At 38.0% G+C, this 19750-nt stretch overlaps 1 protein-coding gene across 1 annotated transcript in view; it reads left to right on the top strand.

Moving 5' to 3' along the window:
- The window catches only part of LOC137147730 (transcription initiation factor TFIID subunit 4-like), a 205107-nt gene that overhangs the window by 48957 nt on the left and 136400 nt on the right, over window positions 1-19750 (top strand). The window contains exons 8-9 of the mRNA XM_067540058.1: window positions 1149-1254; window positions 5581-5695. Coding sequence (XP_067396159.1) covers window positions 1149-1254; window positions 5581-5695 — 221 coding nt within the window. The remainder of the gene's footprint in view (window positions 1-1148; window positions 1255-5580; window positions 5696-19750) is intronic.

The raw sequence follows: 19750 nt of genomic DNA, 5'->3' as shown, positions 1-19750 counted from the left end.
TCTGGTGCTGGAAAACTTTCCTATATCTTCCTACCGCCATTTCTTCTCAACCTATTTTTAAATCTAATTTGAAAACATAATTTCTCATTTTCCCTGCATTTTATAATCCTGCAAAATTCCTTTTTAAATCAAAGATTTGGACCATATAACTATAAGGTGGTCTGGGGTACAGTTTGTAAGAATACTGATGAGCCAAACAAAGATGCATTGTTTCCTGTTTGCTCTATGTAAAATATTAAATCAGGCTGCAGTCTGCATTGTAGTACAGTCTTCTTGCAGGAAATGTTTAATGATTTTGTATGAGAGAGAGAGAGGAATTACATCCACTTTAAAGGATGATAATGACACAGCCATGATTGAAGGTTGTATGAGTTGTGATGTCTTCAGGACCCTGAGTTGTCTGTATAGCTTTATCTTCAACCACTTGCCTGCAATTTTTTAGTTTATTCATGGATTTCTTCTACCTCTGAGAAAGCCATGTGTACTCGACAGTCTGCTGTTCTACATCTGTGCTCCTGATACTATGAACATGCGTTTTGATATCGAGAAGTGACTCATGCATATTTTGTTGTTCTGTTTTTATTTATAAGAGGTCTAGTCAAAAGGTTCTTATTCTGTTCTGACTTAATTGAAAATTTCAATAAGGGCAGCAAGATTTGGCCCAAGATTAATTGAAGCAATAAAAGTCTCTGATTTTAAAAATAAATGGTACAAGTTAAAAGCTGACAGTCACTATAAAAAGTCTTTGTTTCCCATTTTTGCATGTCTGACTGCGGGTTTTGCATAGTCACTTGAGGTTTATCTTTTAATATTTATTAAAAATGCTTAGGTGTACTAACAAAAATAGTAAAAAATGAAAGCTTAAAAATCCCCAGATCACCTATCTGTGAAATACAATATTTTTGGATCAAGAAAATGACTTTTTTACCAAACAGTATTTATGGATTATTCTTTTTCAAAAGCATAGCTGACATGTGTATATACACACACACACAACCACATACATTACATAAATATGACTTTTGTCACCAGCTGGCTGTGCTTTAGAGACCCACATGCTTATATTAGTCATTATACATGTTAATATATATACGTTGTGTGTGTTTGTGTATAGAGTATAATGTAAGTATACTTTTTTTTAATAATAGCAGATTATCCAGTCAACATCTGCTCAAACTGTGAAACGAAACCCTGCTTGCCAGACTACCCAGATTAGGATGCCAGTGGTAATAACTCAGACCATTAGACCACAAGGTATGGGTTTAAATGTTCTAGTGAGCTTATGTTACATTTGTATGAATTTCATTGTAATTTTATTACAAAGTAGTAACATGGGGAAAACTTAGTGTTAACATTGGCAGGCTTGACATTACTTTTTACTTTCTTACTAGCTGAAAATGCATGTTTTCACTATGTAACTGTGACATATTTTTCAGACTGATATAGTTAACTGTTTTGTAACTACTTATTTAGGGCCACATCCTAAATTGCTCAGGTTTCACTCAGCAGTTTCTTGTGTGAAGGTCCCAGTGAAGGTCCCAATGAAGGGAGAGATTTGGTTTTTACTGTTTTATTATATGACTTTTTTCCCTGGTGTGGGAAAGAGTTTCTTCACTTTTCTGATGTAGCCCTGAGAATTCTTCAATTTAATCTTCCTGCTTTAACTCTCACCCTTGAGGCCAGATATTGTAGCCACTATCTTTCCAGCTGCAGAGGACCAGGTAGGATCCCTTTGTGAAACTTTTCATCTATATGCCTTTCATCAGACACCAAAGTCACTTTTTTGTGATGCCAGAGATTGAGTGCTTCATGCAGCGTGCCTAGCCACTGCCAATCTGGTACTGAACCTAGTTGTTCCATACAGCTGTGCAAAGATAGATTTTAATGGACTGACTTATTCTCTCTCCTGTCTTCCACCTAGGGGTTCTTGGAACCTTCCTGGTTCTCCCTGTGGTTGTGTGTGTGTTTTTCCCCCCACACCTCTTTATTAGTTGCCATCCTTAACCTTGTTTGAGTTTACAGTTGTCAAATATCTTTTAGGATATAGGCAGTTAGATAACAGAGGATTTGTAATGGAATACAGAGCTTGTCATCTCAAGGTCTCAGTCTGAATCCAGTCTTGTTTGGGAATGTCCAAACATCATTACTGTCTGTGTGATGAGTTGTTTGGTATCTCCTATTCCTCATGGGCCAGTATATACATCACAAACCTGCCACCACAGTTAGCACCAGTTGACACTCTAATTGGCCATTTGTTTCCAAGATGCTAAGGGTTGTAGGAGACTGATCTATCTTTTCACACTTGGGACTGCTTTCTCCAGTCTGGATTGAAGTTAATTTACTTCTTAAGAAAGGTATTGGATTGAGAACACTGATATGAAGATCCTAAATTTATTAACACAACAATTATTTAATATGTCGTATCCTGATCGGTGTGCCTTAGCGTGAGAAGGTTAATTTGATTTCCGTGTCCACTCAGTACACAGCCTCTGTGCTGAGAAGGCCAAGAATGGTGCTAATGGTGATGGAAGTTTGCATGATGTGGACATCTCTCTGTTAAACTATGGTTAAAAAGCACGTTTATTTCATGTAGACCATTGATTAGCCATCTCAAGTGGTAACAGTTTAATTCACAATCTTATCTAAAGAATAATTCTTAGCATTTATATAGAGCTTTACATATTCAAAGCATTTACAAACATTAGTTCTTAGAATTCCCCTGTGTGAGATGAGTATTGTTATCTCTATTTACAGGCTTGTCTACACACAAGTTATACTGCTTTAACTGTCTCAATATAGTTAAAACAGTACGATCTCCTAATGTGGACACAGTTATACTGGTGTAAGGGTGTCTTACACAGTATATCACATTCCCCTTCCCAGTACAAAGCACCTTCATGCTGAAATAACCGGGTCCACACTTGGGGCTTATGCCACTTTAACTTCACCAGTAGAGTTAAAGCAGTACAACTTTTCAATGTAAGCAGACTGTCAGGTATCTTTATACTTGTATAACAGCGTCCACATGAGGGGCTGTATTGGTATAACTGTTTAAGTAAAAATTCATATCCCTTACTGAAATAATTACACCAGTACAGAAACTGTGTAAACCAGGGCTTAAATCTGGGGAAACTGAGCCGGGGGGGTAAAGTAACTTGCCAAAGGCCACAGTGAATCATTGGCAGAGCCAGGATTAGAACTACGCACCTACTGACCCCTAACCTCAAATTCATTCCTTCAGACCCTGCTGCCTGTATTAAAATCTGTGACCTACTGGTGAAAGACTCTGTATATCATTATCACTCCCTGGAGGTATCCAGTCCAACAGCTGATTTTAATTTACAAAAGTTATTGCAAATTGTGTTGTGCTGCCTCATAAAACAAATATATCATTATCAAGGTTCCTATCTTTGCTTTGGGCCTTGCAACAACAACGTATGCAACATAGGAAATTATTGCTTAAATACATACAGTAGCTGTTTAAAATAGAAAAGGAGGTATACATCATCCCAGATTTAAAACCTCATACTTAATTACATTCTGTCAGATCCATTTGAGAAAATTGATATTCATAGGGTGAAGGCAAGTGGAATTTAATTCTCTGTATACAGTTTAGATATGACAGTTTATATATGTTTATATTGCTTTCAGGAAACTAAAAGATTGACTACTGCATTGCTGTACCTTTCTGTAACATTCTTGGATCAAAGATAAGCTTCCATAGAAAAATAAAACTATAGATGCTAATTAATTCTGGATGAACATTTTATTTTTTTAACGGTATACATGAAATCTATTACACCTTGCCAGAGCCATTGCAGCTTTTTTATTATTAATGCCCCTTTGAGTCTTCTGAACAGAAATAGCACATGCTGAACTATGTTAATTTTTCTCTTAGTTCATTCATTATCCCATGCTTTCCAGTTCACTCAATAAAAAGTTTTCTAATTAGTTTATCTGCAATAGATACATGAATTGACCGGCTAAAGGAATGATGCTATTTGTGTCATCTCATGGATCTTCAATATATTACTTACAATACATGTTCATTCCCTGGGTCTAGAAACGGAGGGCCTAAATCTTACTGTGGATTTTCTGAGATTGAAGCTCCATACAGAAGTTTCTGTATTACACAATAGAATGAGAGATTGAACAAAGACTGTCAAATAAATTTTGTTTTGAGAGCTCAGGCTGGAGTTGGACAAAGATCTTAGAATAAAAAAAAATGCTGTCCTCAGTCAAGGCAAACCCTTTTGTTATAGAAAAGCATATGTTGTTAAATAATTGATTAGTTCAGCTAATCATGCTTTAGTTTTAAGGGCTTATGAAAGAAAAAAATAATATAAATCACAGAGGCTCATGAAAGCATGCCCACTTGCAGTTAATAAATGAGTCATAAGACTACTGCAAGAAGGTCTTTCAGATGATTTTGAAGGTGTCTCAAGGTCGTCTTTACATGCGCATGTAACTCATTAATAGTAATTGAGATTTGGAACCATAAAAAGGGAAGAATTTATCATTTCAGAAAACCTTAATTTTTAATATTTTTCACATGCCTAAAAAGGCCTTGCATTGAAGAGGGATAAAGAGAATCAGACCACTTACAGCCCGATTAGATGTGACTAATAAAGTATATAAGCAGTAAACTAAAGTATAACTTAAAAATGTAAAATTCCACTTGATCAAAACTTTTTAATTCAAGCCCTGCTGTAATGTTTCCTTGCATTTATCATCCAGAGCTATTGCTTTATGATAATTTTTATTACTAATTAGTAACAGAAATTTGTTTTGCTTGGGATTTTCTAAAGCATTGATGGGAATTAGCCGGCCAATTCCTATTGATTTTCAATGAGAGTTGTGTGCATTTAAGCCCATTTGAAAATCACATCTTTTGTTTTATATAATTATATATTTGAAAGTATTTTTCATAGTATAGATACAGAAGTGAACTGCTTACAAAATATTTTTAAAATGAGAAAATAAATGTAGGGCTTTAAATAGGATTTTATTTCAAATTTTACAATCATATATTTTTATGTCTATGTAAAACAGTGACTAAAACTTTTTTACACTCTGAAAATGTATGGTTGTCCATTACAACACAATGAATCAAAATACAGGAAAATAAAATATATTTTACTCTTTGAAGACAAAATACTGCAGTGTTATTAAATATCTTTAAACATGATTTTTACCAAAACACTTAGATGGTACCACTTTCTTATCTTTTATAATGAAAAGTTATTTTAGTTCTTGTTTTCTTATTCTGTGCAGATTATGTAGAAGAGCAGTTTACTGGTAGTTGCAAATATATTTATTGCTATAGTGTATTTTAGCCCCCCTTGGCCAATGGTTTGCTGTGTTAGAATCTTCAATTTTTTCATAAGTAAATGTTGAAAAAAAGTTATATTAATCTTTATTTTTTAAATTGTTCTCTCTTTTTCAGCAATGGAACCTTTAAAAATAACAACTTGCTTTTGTTTGCAATTTAGAGACAGTTAAATTTAGTTCCTGGACAGAAGGTTCTTTGATGTAAATTGTCTAAGACAGCTCATAATAACATTGCTTGGTGTTTTTCAGGCACAGTAGGGAAGGCACCAACAATACAAGCCAGCCAAAGTCCTGGGGGCTTTGGTGTTCAGGTCTCTGCAAATCAGAAAAACAAGCTGAATGACCCTGGAGGTGGATCTTTCAGGTAAAAACAAAAAACAAAAACACCCTCCCCCCCCAACACACACACACAATATAGAATGGGTTTAACACCAGAGGGCAGTATTTCACAATAATTCCTAGATTTTCCTTGCACTTTGATTGGATGGCAATCTGCTTATTTAGTTCCACTTTTTTTAAAAAAAGGAAACACATTACATTTTTCCCCCTAAATGCAGATTTTTACAATATTTAATAAACCTTCCAAATCACTTTGTGAATATGAATTATTGTCTTAGAAAAGGAAATTGTGTAGATGAGGTTTTTATAAGTTCAATACTGCTATTTTTATGGATCAGTTGTACCTTGTTGAGAATATCCTAATTGTGACAGCAGGGCATACTGTATGTAGATAGGCTTGTGCAACTCAGCTGCAAGTATGAAGCCTAGAGAAAATGCTATTCTTTAGAACTAAAGAGAGAAACTCCATTGCCTTATCTTCTATTGACGTGATTTGTTTGTGTGGCACAACTTGGGCCATTCTTTGAGTTCCTGTAGTGGTCAGGTTCTCCAGAAGTTCAGCCTAGTAGCATGGGTTATTGAACTGCTGTGCCAGATATTTTGAATACCTTTAAACTTGTATTAACATTATTTTACATTATATGTTTTGAACATTTTTAATATTTGTAGTGGAAAGCGAATGTTATATTTTATTACTTTTATCTCCCTTCCACTTTTATTTTAATTTTGTTCCATTGATGTAAGTGCATTTTAATTCTTTTAAAATATTGTCCTTTCTTTCCTATTTATTTGCTAAAATGGGAAAGTATTCTTAGACTTTCACATTCTTCCTTTAGGATACTTACTTTGATCTGACCTCAACAAACTAATAATTAATTGACAGGCGTAGACTTTTACAGGTAGAGTTAAAGAGACTTTGTAGTACATTGTGAAATATCTCTGCTCTGAGGCATGTCAGCATTGCAACTAATAGTGGTAGTACTTAGTATTAATCTAGAAGCAAAATCATTCAATTTTTTATTTTCCAATGCTCTTGCCTCCCACTGAGTATTTAAATGATTTAAAATGTATGTTGGGTTCAATTGTACTGTCTTAATAAATATTTTTATGTTAGTAAGCAACATAGGCATTTATTCTTCGTTAGCATAGCTTTCAATTTTACATACACCAAAAGGGACAGCATTTTTTTTACTGGATGTTGTAAATTGTACCAGGATTGATTCTTGCATTCATTTAGTTTATACCTAGAATATATTAGGTTAGTTGGAATTGTTAATTTTCCCTGGGGGAGAAGCAAATGCTCAAGGCACTGATTGATAAATCAATAAATCTTTAGTGAGTTTGGTAAATAAGCTGTCACGGGTGTATGTCATTTTTCCTCTAGAGAACAAATTTTAGTCAGAATGAATGTGTTTGTTTCCTTGCATTGTTTTCTCATTCAAAATAGTAAAACACAATGCTGCATTTAAATAAATCCATACAATTGCAAGGATTTATTAAATAGCAGTAAAGATCAAGTTTTTTTCTTGATATCTTAACAAAGAATTCCGTTGTTTGCATATTTTCATTTCAACCCCTAACCTTTCCTGAGGACAAATAGATGTCTGACTATTAAGCCTAAAGGCATAGAGCTGGAAATCTGTATTAATCCTCTGAATGCTGACTAGTTTTCCTCAACATTCCCAGCATGTGTGAAGAATGTGTTTGTAGCCAGAAGGCAAACTGGCATCTAAGCAGAGCAAAAATTTTGAAAAATAGTTGTGTTGTGTATAAATTCATTTTGCCCTTGGTGCTTTATTATTGCATATTTGTTTCATTATTTCATACTCTACTTCCTTTAAAATAACTTACTTTAGTTTTTCACTCTTATGGGTAAAGGGTTGGTCACTAGTAATAGAAATGTGAACTTTATTTTTCTAGACATTTTCTTTTAATCATGTAAACAATAAGTCTATATCTTACCGAACTATTTTTTCCAATATAAAATGTTGTTTATTGAAGTGAATGAGGGATTTATACATGTGAGGCACATATGAACTGAGGGTTTCATAAATGGTAGCTTAGCCTTCCATATTGACAATAATTACTGTGTTAAAAACCTCCAGTTAGATTCACAGTGCATTATGGCGTGATGGTTGGTGCTCTATAGTTAAAATGGAAGCTAATTTTCCTCAACCCCCCAACTTCTCCAAAATAAAACCCCCATCTCTCAAACTTCATATGTCATTTTATCTTGTGGTAAAAACGCATCCTGGCTAATATTTGTCAGGGAAAAATGTGAAGTACTCCGAGTGATGTTAACTGTGATGATACCTAAAGATGAAATTTTAAATTTTGGTTTTAACAACAATTTCCCTATTACCATATGGGGGGGGGGGGGTGTTTTCCAATCTTGATTGGGGGCCTCTGGACACTACCCTAATACCACAATATAATAGTATTTCCCAAGCAGAGCTTTCTACAGTCAGGAAGGAGAGACCAGCAGATGTCTCCTTGAAATCCACTAGGAGCCTTACTATTTTGATCTAATGAGCTGGGCAGCTATGCTAACTGCTAATACTACAATGTTGGGAAGTATATATGAAATCGTTAGATAGTTGGATTTATAAGTTGAGATGATAAATGGCTAACTGTAATGACAAGTGTTTGGAGGTGCAATAGTGACTCCATAGGTTAGATTGTGTTTACGTTTGCACATTAAGCATGGTTTACATTTTTCTTTTGTATGCATAAGCATAGTGAATAATATAATGTACCCTCCCCAAATTCATAGCACTTTTTGAGTGCAGAATTAATTTTCTAGAAGTTTGATTTTTTCACTTCTTTGTGTACTTGGGAGTGATAATATTGATGTTGAATTGAAAGTTAGTATGTTAGAGAGTGTATTCATGTTCTTGTATGGTTGAGTATCATAATGGCAGTGTGCTAATGCTTGCAGGGTGGGCATGAATGTATGCCTTAACTTTATTTTACTGGGTCTTAAGTGTTTGTGGTGTGAAGAAATACTCCTGAGCAATATTAAACCTAAGTTAACCAAGTATTTGGTGAAGGAATAAATGTATTAAGATTCTATTTAACACTCATTTCTGTGGCACAGTGCTCCTTGCCCCTTTGCAACTTGGCACACTTCTGTTTGTTCATTGACTATGGTTCCTTATCTAGTTTTCAAACTAGATGAATCCATTGTCCATATCCCAGCTAGCATAATTATGTTTTGAATAATTATTTGAGGAACAGTCTGAATGGAAAGAGTAACGCTTGATTGGATAGATATGTTGTAATTAAATATTCTTTTATTTATGGATAATATTTTGATAATAGGAGTTTTGCTCATAATACAATGAAACAAAACAATACCTAAATTGGAAGTTGGTACTTAATCCAATATTTTAGTTTAACTAGCTAGAAGACTGCCATTGATATCAATGAAAACTGCATGTAATCCCAAACTAGAATATGGCCCTTTGTATGTTTTGTAATCCCTGTGCTCTAGCCCAGGGAAGTAGAGGAGGCATCATGGATCCCCTTAGTCCTTTCTGTTGTTGCACCATACCAACACTCCAGTGGGGAAATAAGATGTGCAGAGCCACCATCTTTCTCACTTGTGTACGTGGAGCCTTGGCTCTGCTATCTCAGAGTGCCTGGTGATATAGTTATTATAGTGCATTGGGGAGGATACACTATGGCAGATATAGGGAGTTGTGGGAGATAAGGGGAAAGATTGTGATTATGACAAAATCTTTCTCCTGGCCTGTTCCAGGGACAGCATATCAACACATTGAGGCTCTAGTCCCAAATTTTGTGTTAAAATTCTTCTAGTTAACCTTTATGCTTCTTCTCTAAATGTTTTCTTTTCAATAAATTATAGACCTCTGAAATAGTCTTCTGAAATTTGTGGTTGAAAGTCATGAGATCTAATTTACCTACTCATTTACTGTTTGAGTGTAAAACTGAAGTATCTCTAAAAAACATTCTTCACCATTTCAGACATTTTAAGATGTTTGTTTTGTACAACTTGCTTTTTTCCTTTACATAAAATAATTTAAAGCAGGATTATGGTAACTTTAGTCACAGTGGATACCTTACTACACAAGTAGCCCCACTGAGAACAGCAGGACTAATTGAGGAGTAAGCATCAACTAGAAGTGAGTAAGATCATCATAATCTGGCCACTAATGTTTTTGCTCAATTTTTAGATAACTGGTAGTTTTGTCTTATTTTCAAACATGAATTGTTTATTAGGATGGGTGTTATCATTTCAAGTCAGAATTTGGAAAATTCTGCTGAGTCTTCTCCAAAACCATCTAATCTAGTTAAAAAGAGTTCTATGCATCCTGTTTCTTTGTAAATTAAATCTTTAAATTTTAATCTTGAAAACCTGAAATCATTCTGGTTACTGTGCAGATTGCACAGGAATTTATTCTTGCTGAAGTAGAATGAGTTTATTTCAGCTAATATTAATATTTTGGATTAATATAGTAATTTTAATCTGATTTAAAATTATAGTGCAATGATTAAAAAAAAAATTCTTATTTGCTGATATTGATTGTACTCGCATATTAGCCTTTTAAGAGAATTTTAACTTCCTAAGTTTTCACTTACATTTTTCAGGTTATATAAAACACTTAGTTATTTTACAACTTTTTGAACTGGTGGTGGTTTTTTTTGTTTGTTTTTAGCTCTCCATTCTGTTTTCAGATTTATTCCTTTTCCCATCAACCTCATATACATTTAATAATAAAAAAGAAATGTTAAGAGACTGGGACTGTAATAGGATGATCACTGATCCAGCCCCGAGTGAAGGGTGACTAAAAGCCATCATCTGGCTGATCTGGCTGATATCGTTCATTATAGATGACAGACCTGCCAGATTTAAAACAAAGAAACTGCTGTGACTGGCTGTAGTGAACACTGCCAATGTAGATTTGTTTTGTTTGAGATGGGATAGATATGTATGGTGGTTATCTAGATTCACCTTCCTTTTCCAAAGGCCCCATATTGTTCTGTGCTGTATTTCAGAGGTGGGTGTATGTAGCCTCTGAACCTCATTGACACCATTTCTGGTGCTGCCAGAGTAATAAGAGGAGGTACCTGTGCCTATAAAGTGAGATTAAGATCCCCTTGAAACTCTGAGCTCACTTTTAATACCCCTGTGGTGTTCTACCATTGGTCCATGAACCTTTTAAAATAAGAAGGGACAGTGTTAATAGTTGCATGTTCACAAGTAGACTTAATCAAAAGCTAGTTCATTGAGTGGTGTCCCTGCAGGTGTTCCACTTCAGTGTCTGGTGCGCCTTTGCATCCGGATCGCAGATTTTCGTCTGCAGTTCCCACTCAGGTTGCATATGCACAGCCCGACTCGTGGCGCCGTTGGCGCCTTGAGCCACACACACGCAACCCGAGTCCCTCAGTTCCTTCTCAACCGCCTATGGTTTGAGAAGGAGCCACAACAGTTCCCTTCATTCGACTTGTTCTAACAGAAAAGTTTAATTAGTAATTAATATGTTTGTTAGTTTTAATTGGTTAGTCAGTGTCTACTTCCTTCCCTTATTTACTTACCAAAAAATATATATATATATATATATATATTTTTTTCCTTTTCTTAAACTCCTTTCCCCTCTCCTTTAGAGTAGATTTTGCTTATCCAGTTACCATGCCCAGTTCCCCAGGTTCCAAAAGATGTACCTCATGCAGGGACGCCATGCCGGTGTCTGATGGCCATGCTCAATGTATACGATGCCTCGGTGAGGGACATCTTATGCCAAAGTGTCTCCACTGCACGAACCTCAAGGCAAGGGCAAGAAAAGATAGAGAACTCAGGCTGAAGGTAATACTAATGGAAAACTCCCTGAGACCTGCCTCAAATCCAGGACGTGAGCCTTCACCGTCACTGTCTGACGGATAGGGTAGGAAGAGATATTCAACACCATCGAGAAGCCTGCCAAAAAAGAGGCCGGCATCAACCAAAATAACGGTTGCCCAGACCCCTTCAGTGTTCGCATCCTCTATGGCACCAAAGGAGTGTCATAGTCAGGGCACGGAGTTGAGAGTTAAAATACCAAAGACCTCTTCCGATCTGGCACCGACAAAACCTCTGCCAGCACTGGCAGCCACGGTGCCGAAAACAACATCGACAGCGAAAACGACATCGACCATACCTTCAGCACCCATTCGCTCAAAGGCACAAAAGCTGGCAGTGTCACTGGCACTGACACCAGACACAACTATGGCACCGAGGCAGACAGCCCGGCATGCAATGGCACTGACCAGTCCATCGGCACCGTTGCACATGTCGGCACTGACAGACTTCATGGCACCAAGTATGGTGCCAGGGAGGAAACACACATCCAAGACAAAGCACCAGGAACAGGAGCTTCTCCACTATACAGCACGGACACGTGACCACCAAAGTCCCCAATGCTATCATCTAGCGGAGAGGATGACAATATTGAGGAAGGAGTCTTTTCCCGTCAACACTCCTTGCCTCACAGACCCACATCTTTTCCCCCCGGTCTTAAAGGATACGAAGGTTACTCGGAGCAACCATCATTTACGTCTCCATGGTTCACCCCACCCATGACATACCCCATGCAGTGGCGCAACTGGGAAGCATGGCCTCACTATGCCAGGGATTACAGCAGACCCTCAACTTCCCATAGGGACAGAGACCTGTCCCCACAGCAATTGGCGCTCTTGGCCATAAACACTCCATCACAAGCCACTGAACAGGCCAACGAGGCACTGGAATCACAAGCATCACCAACACCTCATAACTTGTTCTCTTCACCAGATGATACCATAATGCCACCCCCGCCTGCTAGTGTGGATGATTTCAGGGAGTTTCAGGAGCTATTCAAAAGAGTGGCACAAGGCTTGGACATACCCCTGGAAGAGGTGTCGGAAAAGCATCATAAGTTCTTAAAGATCTTACATACTACTGCACCATCGAAAATAGCTCTACCAGTGGATGACTCTTTAATGGAGCTGGCAGATACCACATGGCAAACTCCAGCCACCATTGCACCCACGTGCAAAAGAGCCGATAAAAAATATTATATACACTCAAAGGGAGACTAATTTCTTTTCACCCACCCCTATGCCAACTCCCTTGTTGTGGAAGCAGCACAACAGATGGCCAAGCATACCCATCAGAAATCCACACCCCAAGACAGGAATTGGAAGAGGGTCGAACTTTTTGGACGAAAAGTCTTCACCACCACCACTCTACAACTACATGTGGCCAGCTACGCCACACTACTCTCCAACTATGACCATGCCACATATTCAAAATTCATGGACTTTATTGATGTAATCCCACAAGAGAGAAGAGAACAATTTCAGTCTCTCGTTACAGAGGGGCAACTTATATCCAGAATAGCCCTGCAGGCTGCTCTTGACGCCGCAGATACAGCGGCCAGAACCATGGCCACAGCAATTGTCATGTGGAGAGCTTCGTGGCTTCATCCAGCAGCCTTACCCAGGGATCTACAAGCTTTCCATTTGCCATCCCTCGGTATATACATGCCTGTAACGAGAAGGAGACAGAACAGGTATCAGCCTTATCAAAGAAGATACCCCCAATACCCATACCAACAGAGGCAATACAACACAAACCGAAGACAGACCTCAGAGAAGATGGCAGAATAGCCAGCAACAACAACAATCAACATCTCAACCTCCTCCGTCCAAACAACAATTTTGAAAGTTTGGTTGAGGGCCTAAATGGCTTCCCTCAAGTTCCAGCACAAAAATTACCCATCACGATATTCCACCACTGTTTTCGTCCATAGCAAACTATCTGGGCATCCATAACGTTGGACAAATGGGTACTAGAGATCATATGCTTGGGATATTCCATCCCTTTCACCCACATACATACAAACCAATCCCCTTCCCCTTCCCTCTTCAGGGACCCAACTCATGAGCAACTTCTTCAACAAGAAGTTAGACTGTCTAGGATCCCTTGGTGCAATAGAACAGATACCGCAACACTTTATAGGAAGGGGCTTTTATTCCCGGTACTTTTTAACGCAGAAGAAAAATGGTGGATGAAGACCCATATTAGACCTTAGAAGGCTCAATAGTTTGTGAGAGTGCAAAGGTTCAAAATGGTCACACTATCGACCATCATACCAGCATTGGAATAAGGGGACTGGTTTTCAGCCCTCAATCTGCAAGACGCCTACTTTCACGTGACCATAAACCCAGCTCACAGACGATTTCTCAGGTTCGTCCTGGGAAACAGACACTACCAGTACAAAGTACTCCTTTTTAGCCTTTCAGCAGCACCAGGGGTATTCTCAAAGATGCTAACTGTGATGACCACTTACCTCCGCAGGAAGGCAATAATTATATTTCCATACCTGGATGATTGTCTATTGAAAGCAAGCACTCAAATGGAGGCATTGATGGCCACTCAGCGGACAACATCATTGTTCCAAGCACTGGGGCTCATGATAAACCACCAAAAATCTCCATTGGTCCCAGTACAACAGCTAGATTTCATAGGAGTGCACCTAAATGCAGTCTCAGCAAAGACATCTCTCCTAGAAAAGACTTTGATACCATCAGGAACCTAGTTTTCTCTGTAAGGAAAAGTCCAATGCTCATGGCCCACACGTGTCTTCAACTCCATGGCCACATGGCAGCCACAACATACGTAGTAAGGCACGCGCGTTTGCACATGCGCTGTCCACAAGCATGGGTAGCTACTGTGTACAAACCTCACAGGCATTGCCTACTGAGAGTGTTGACAATGCTGAATCATGTCAAAGACTCACTAATATGGTGGACTCACCCCCTCCAACATGACGGCCGGAATCCCATTCCACCAAGGACCTCCCTCAACTATACTCACGACAGATGCATCCCATATCGGATGTGGAGTACATCTATTACACCACGCTATATAGGGCAGATGGTCTTGACCGGAAATGTCCCTACACATAAACCTGTTAGAACTTCGGGCAATATGCAATGCATGCTCACACTTTCTCCCTCTTATAAGGAACAAAACAATAAAAATCATGACGGACAACATCTCATGCATGTAATATAAATTGCCAAGGGGAGCGCATTCACACTCACTATGCACAGAGGCGATGAAGCTATAGACATGGTATATCCATCCTGGCATCAGAATCTCAGCCTTATACCTCCCTGGGCACCAGAATATAACAGCAGATGCCCTCAGCAGAAGATTCACACAAAAACATGAATGGGAACTAAACGACACAGTCTTGCACAACATTTTCTGAAAGTGAGGCCGTTCAACCAACGACCTATTTGCAACCCCACAGAACCGAAAATGCCCACAATTTTGTTCCAGTGCGGGCTTGGGTGCCAGATCAGAAGGCAACACCTTCTTAATCATTTGGAACAGAGATCTACTTTACACGTTTCCCCCATACTAATGATCCTAAAAGTCCTATACAAAATACGCTTGGACAAAGCGACTGTAATCCTTATAGCTCTGGCATGGCTGAGACAAGTACGGTTTCCTTACCTTCTCCAGATGTCGATACATGCACCTGTAGTCCTTCCAACACGCAGGGACCTACTACATCAGGACAACGGCCAAACTCTGCTTCCCCACTTGGACAAACTCCTCCACAGCATGGCTTCTACATGGTTTCAAGGGGAAGAGTTAGAATGTTCAACACAGGTCAAAAGAGTATTATTAAACAGCAGAAAATTAACAACTCGCAAAACTTACCGCCAACAACGGACTAGATTCAATGAATGGTGTAAAAACAGACATATATTATCTGTATCGGCTTCAATTCCACATGTACTGGAGTACATGCTTGATCTCAAACACTCAAGCTTGTCACTCAGCTATCTCAAGGTCCACCACTACAGGCTGGTCCACATGGTCCACAGCTTACTCCCCACAATCATATACTCCACATAGTTCAAATGGAATAGGTGTGCACTGTGCATCAGGTTTTGGGTTCAAATCCTGGAAACAAGTAGGAAAGTAAAATGGTATGTGATCATACATTTAAAGACCATCATAATTCACAAAGAGGCTGGCTACATAACATTGGCTCTCCTCTCTGTTTCTGTATAATCACTAAAATTACATTGACAACTACATATATATTACTTTCCTCCTTAATTTTGTTTTTTCATGTAAGCAATGCTACAGTTGCCCCAGTTTCATATCATGAATGGAGGGGAGGTGCTTTGAATGATTGCATATGGGAGGAAAAATGTTCCATTAGACCATCTCTCTGTTAAGATGTAGATAGCACTATGAATTTGAGGGAAAAACCCTGTCCTATACTAATAAATAATACACACAACATTGTGAGGCTGCTTCCAGTACCCTAAGAACTGTACAAATACAACAAAAATGGGAATCACTAGCTACTATGCTATGTTGTACCTTTAGAGCCAGCATAATGTGATGTACAAAGGAACCTTAATTATGAAACATTGTGTGCTGTGCTGTGAATGGGGAATAGACAGTAACCATCAATCTAACCTACCACTGGATGGCATCTTTGTTCCACAGAATAGCTACTGAAAACCCATTGATCTGGAGTGAAAAGTTGACTTTTATGGGAAACTGCTGAGAAACAATGTTTGCAAGTTTTTTGTCATATTTCTTTGTACAGTATCCAAAACCACTCTGCCCTCCATCCTGTAATTCTTCAAAATGAAAGAAGGGAAATGGACAGACTGCCATTAGCCTGGAAGACTCAAATCACCAATTACTATTAAAATTTACTGCTTCTACCTTTCCTGTAATATTTTATTCTCTGCATACCTATTGATAATAAATTAGCAAGTAAGATGCAAGAAAATTATTCCATCCAGGGGTTCTGGTGAGGAACTAAACCATTAGTGCTGTTGAAATGCTCTTGATAATATCACTGGAACTCCTCCAGAAAAAAAGTTTGTCGCTAATTGCAGCCTATTTTATTTTATTTATGATGCATGGATTCTAATCTTATATTCAGAATCTGTATACTTTTTAAAAAAATACTAGGGTGGCAAAAGTATCATGCAAAAGAGGGGGAAAGAGTTGAGTGCCTCTCTAGCAGATAAATTAAAATGCAAATATAAAGGATAATGTTCTTTATTTAAACTTAGCATTCTGCTTATTGTGATGTTTATACATCATTCCTGCAACTTGGCAGAGAGGGGTTAAGGCAGTGAATGTTTTCAGCAGTACAGTGACTCATGGTGGCTTTAGAAAGAACAATAAGAATTTATTTTTAAATTTGGCGTGGTAGGACCACGCTATTTTAATGAACAGGAAATAATGACTTCCCTCTTTTTGTAGCTTTACAATAAATATATCTAAGGAGCTTATTCTTTATTGGGGAGAAAAGATCACGATGATTAGTAAAGAAAGAACAATTTGGCATTGAAATACTGATGAATAATTCTGTATTTGTTAAAGTCTGTGATACGGCTGTAAAATAATAAGTGTTCATGATTCAAATTGACGATGCAACTGTTTTGTCCAAATGTATGTATGACTTTCCTTTATGCATATTTACATAATGGTTGAATGTTAGTGGAAGATGTAATCAGTTATGGTAATGATCCCTTTGCATAATATATACAGTTGTATTTTTAAAATTTTTACAGCAAATAGGGTTATCTTTTTCGCAACTATTTATATTGATGTTTTGAGTTAATAATTTCTTCTTGTATCACAGGCATAGACAGCAATGCTGGCACTGTACAAAAGTTCCAAGTTAAATAACCATTTTAAAGCCAGTGTTAACTATTAAACTGTGATTTAGGGGCTTAAACTTGTCTCATAAGTGAATGAAGTCCTCTACCCTTGACTCAAAAAGTATATGGAGATTTCTTTTTGTGCTATTGCCCTTTTCTCACTTTCTTCAAATCCTGGTCAGGACCATCTCACAAAAAGATTCTACATCCCCAGTCTTGTTCCTTCAGAGGAAAAAAAATCTTGGATTTTACCTACACTATTTTCACCAATGGCAATAGATTAATAAGGATTATAGGATATGGATTGCTCCAGTGGGCTTTGTTTCAGCAGCAGAGGTCATGGCCTGTCTTCAGGGCCATGGATGGTTTTGCTGTATGGCCAGCAGGGTGGTGGATCCCCTTGATCTATGAGCTCTAGCGTCAGCCCCCACCCGGGCACATCTTACTTAATTATCCCCCTGCTTGTGCACAAGGGGTATCAAGCCAACTGGAGTCACATATGCTCAGAAGGCAATTCTGTTGTATATATTGACATCATATGACCTGCTGTTATGAGACAAGTGTAGCCTGATACTTGGATACCTAGTCAAAGACATTGATCAGGCTGGAACTCATATGCAAACTTGACACAATCAAACTGGGTCTGAATAGGGACTTGGAATGGTTATCTCATTACAAGAAGTAATTGTCACTGTTCACACATTCTCACCTTCTAATCAATAGTTTGGAATAGGCCTCATCTACTCTAACTGAATGGACTTTGCTAACACCTACCCTCCCCATTGTTGTTCCTTACCCTTGGATGTATATATATATATCCCCTATCTGATTTCTGTTTCTTGCATCTGATGAAGTGGGTTGCAGCCCAGGAAAGCTTATGCCTGCAGAAATTAAATTTGTTAGTCTTTAAAGTGCTACAGAACTCTCGTTGTTTTTGCTGTATACAGACTAACATGGCTGAATCAGGCTATTGTTTTTTGTTGTTGCCATTTTTTGCACCCTCACCCAGAGGCTGGATGTTGATTTTTCTCTGGCTCTTGTACACCATCTTGATAGCACTTCTTGGATTTTGGGAGCTGTCAGAACTCTGTTTGTTGGTGGGGTTTATCAGTGAAGCTCAAGGATAGTAGCATCTGATTCTGGCAGCATGAACAACATTTCCTTCAGTGGAGATAAAATTGATAGGAGGGTGGTTGATTCTGCCAAACCCATGGAATAAAGGAGTTGGGGTAATGTCCCTTTCCTGCAACTTTGGAATGAGATGGCTTCCTCAGAGAAGGAGGCTGAATTTGTGTGGAGGCCCTCCCCCACCCCCAGACACTTGTAGGAGGCCAGTGACTCTGCCTGAAACTGTAGCCTTTGTTAGGTCTGGGAATAAGATGATAGGCCCAAGAAATGTTAGGATGCTATAGAGCTGAACTTTGGAAAGGAATGAATCCATTACACCACGGCCACCCTTTGCCTCCATTACTGCTAACAGAAGAGATTGTTTTAGAACTTTCCTCATTGCCCTCTGCCATTTACAATGTATACATTTTCAAATCTGGACTTCCATAAAGTTTCTTGTTACCATTCAGAAATGAATTATTGGTGAATAAATATAGGCTGTATTCTTATCTCAGCATGTGTGAGTTTAATACTGACTCCCATTAGCAATAATGGCAGTTATATGATTAAAACTGCCTCCCTCCACATCAGAATGGCTATGTAACCCAACATTTTGGTAGTGACTGAACTGCAATACAGTGGCAAAGAAATGAGCTGCTAGTTTCAGTTCATTTCTTGGTGGAAAAGTGTACACATCAATCTTCTTACCCCTTAGATTTGACTGTTTCAGAAGAGAAGGCAAAGATCAAGAGTGAATGGTAAGGTGTGTCCACCAGCGCAGCATTAAAGAACATTGACAGAGCATAGAGTTTGTGGAACATTACTCTGCTGTTACCCATACCATATCTATTTTGTGGGTAAATGGGATTTTTTCAGACTTTAGGGTGTCTTGTACCTTTCATGAGCACTCGGTTCAATAGAGAAACGTGGAAGTAAAAGATTTTTTGAAAAATGAATTACTTTGTGGGGTTTATTTGATTGTATTATTGAGACTGCTATCTTTAGGCTTCTTCACTTGCAAAATTCACTTGTATGTTTTACTTTTTTGCTGTAAATTGTACATTTTAAAACTTCTGAATTTTGTGTTTTACTGTTAAAGTATCTTCAAAAATTACCATACAGAAAGAACATTATCAGAGGCTCTATGTTGGGACTCAAATTTATGTAAAAAGTTCTGTACTTATTGTTAAAGCATGGTAAGGTAAATAGTTCAGTTCCTGCTTACTATTGTGAGGCAGGTGGTAAGGAGGCACATAGATAGAACACTAAAGAAAGAAGA

This window comes from Emydura macquarii, unplaced genomic scaffold (genome assembly GCF_026122565.2).
Source record: "Emydura macquarii macquarii isolate MOO-44397 ecotype Brisbane River unplaced genomic scaffold, CSIRO-AGI_Emac_v2 contig_561, whole genome shotgun sequence".
NCBI lineage: Eukaryota > Metazoa > Chordata > Testudines > Chelidae > Emydura > Emydura macquarii.
This window is presented reverse-complemented; position numbering and strand designations above follow the sequence as displayed.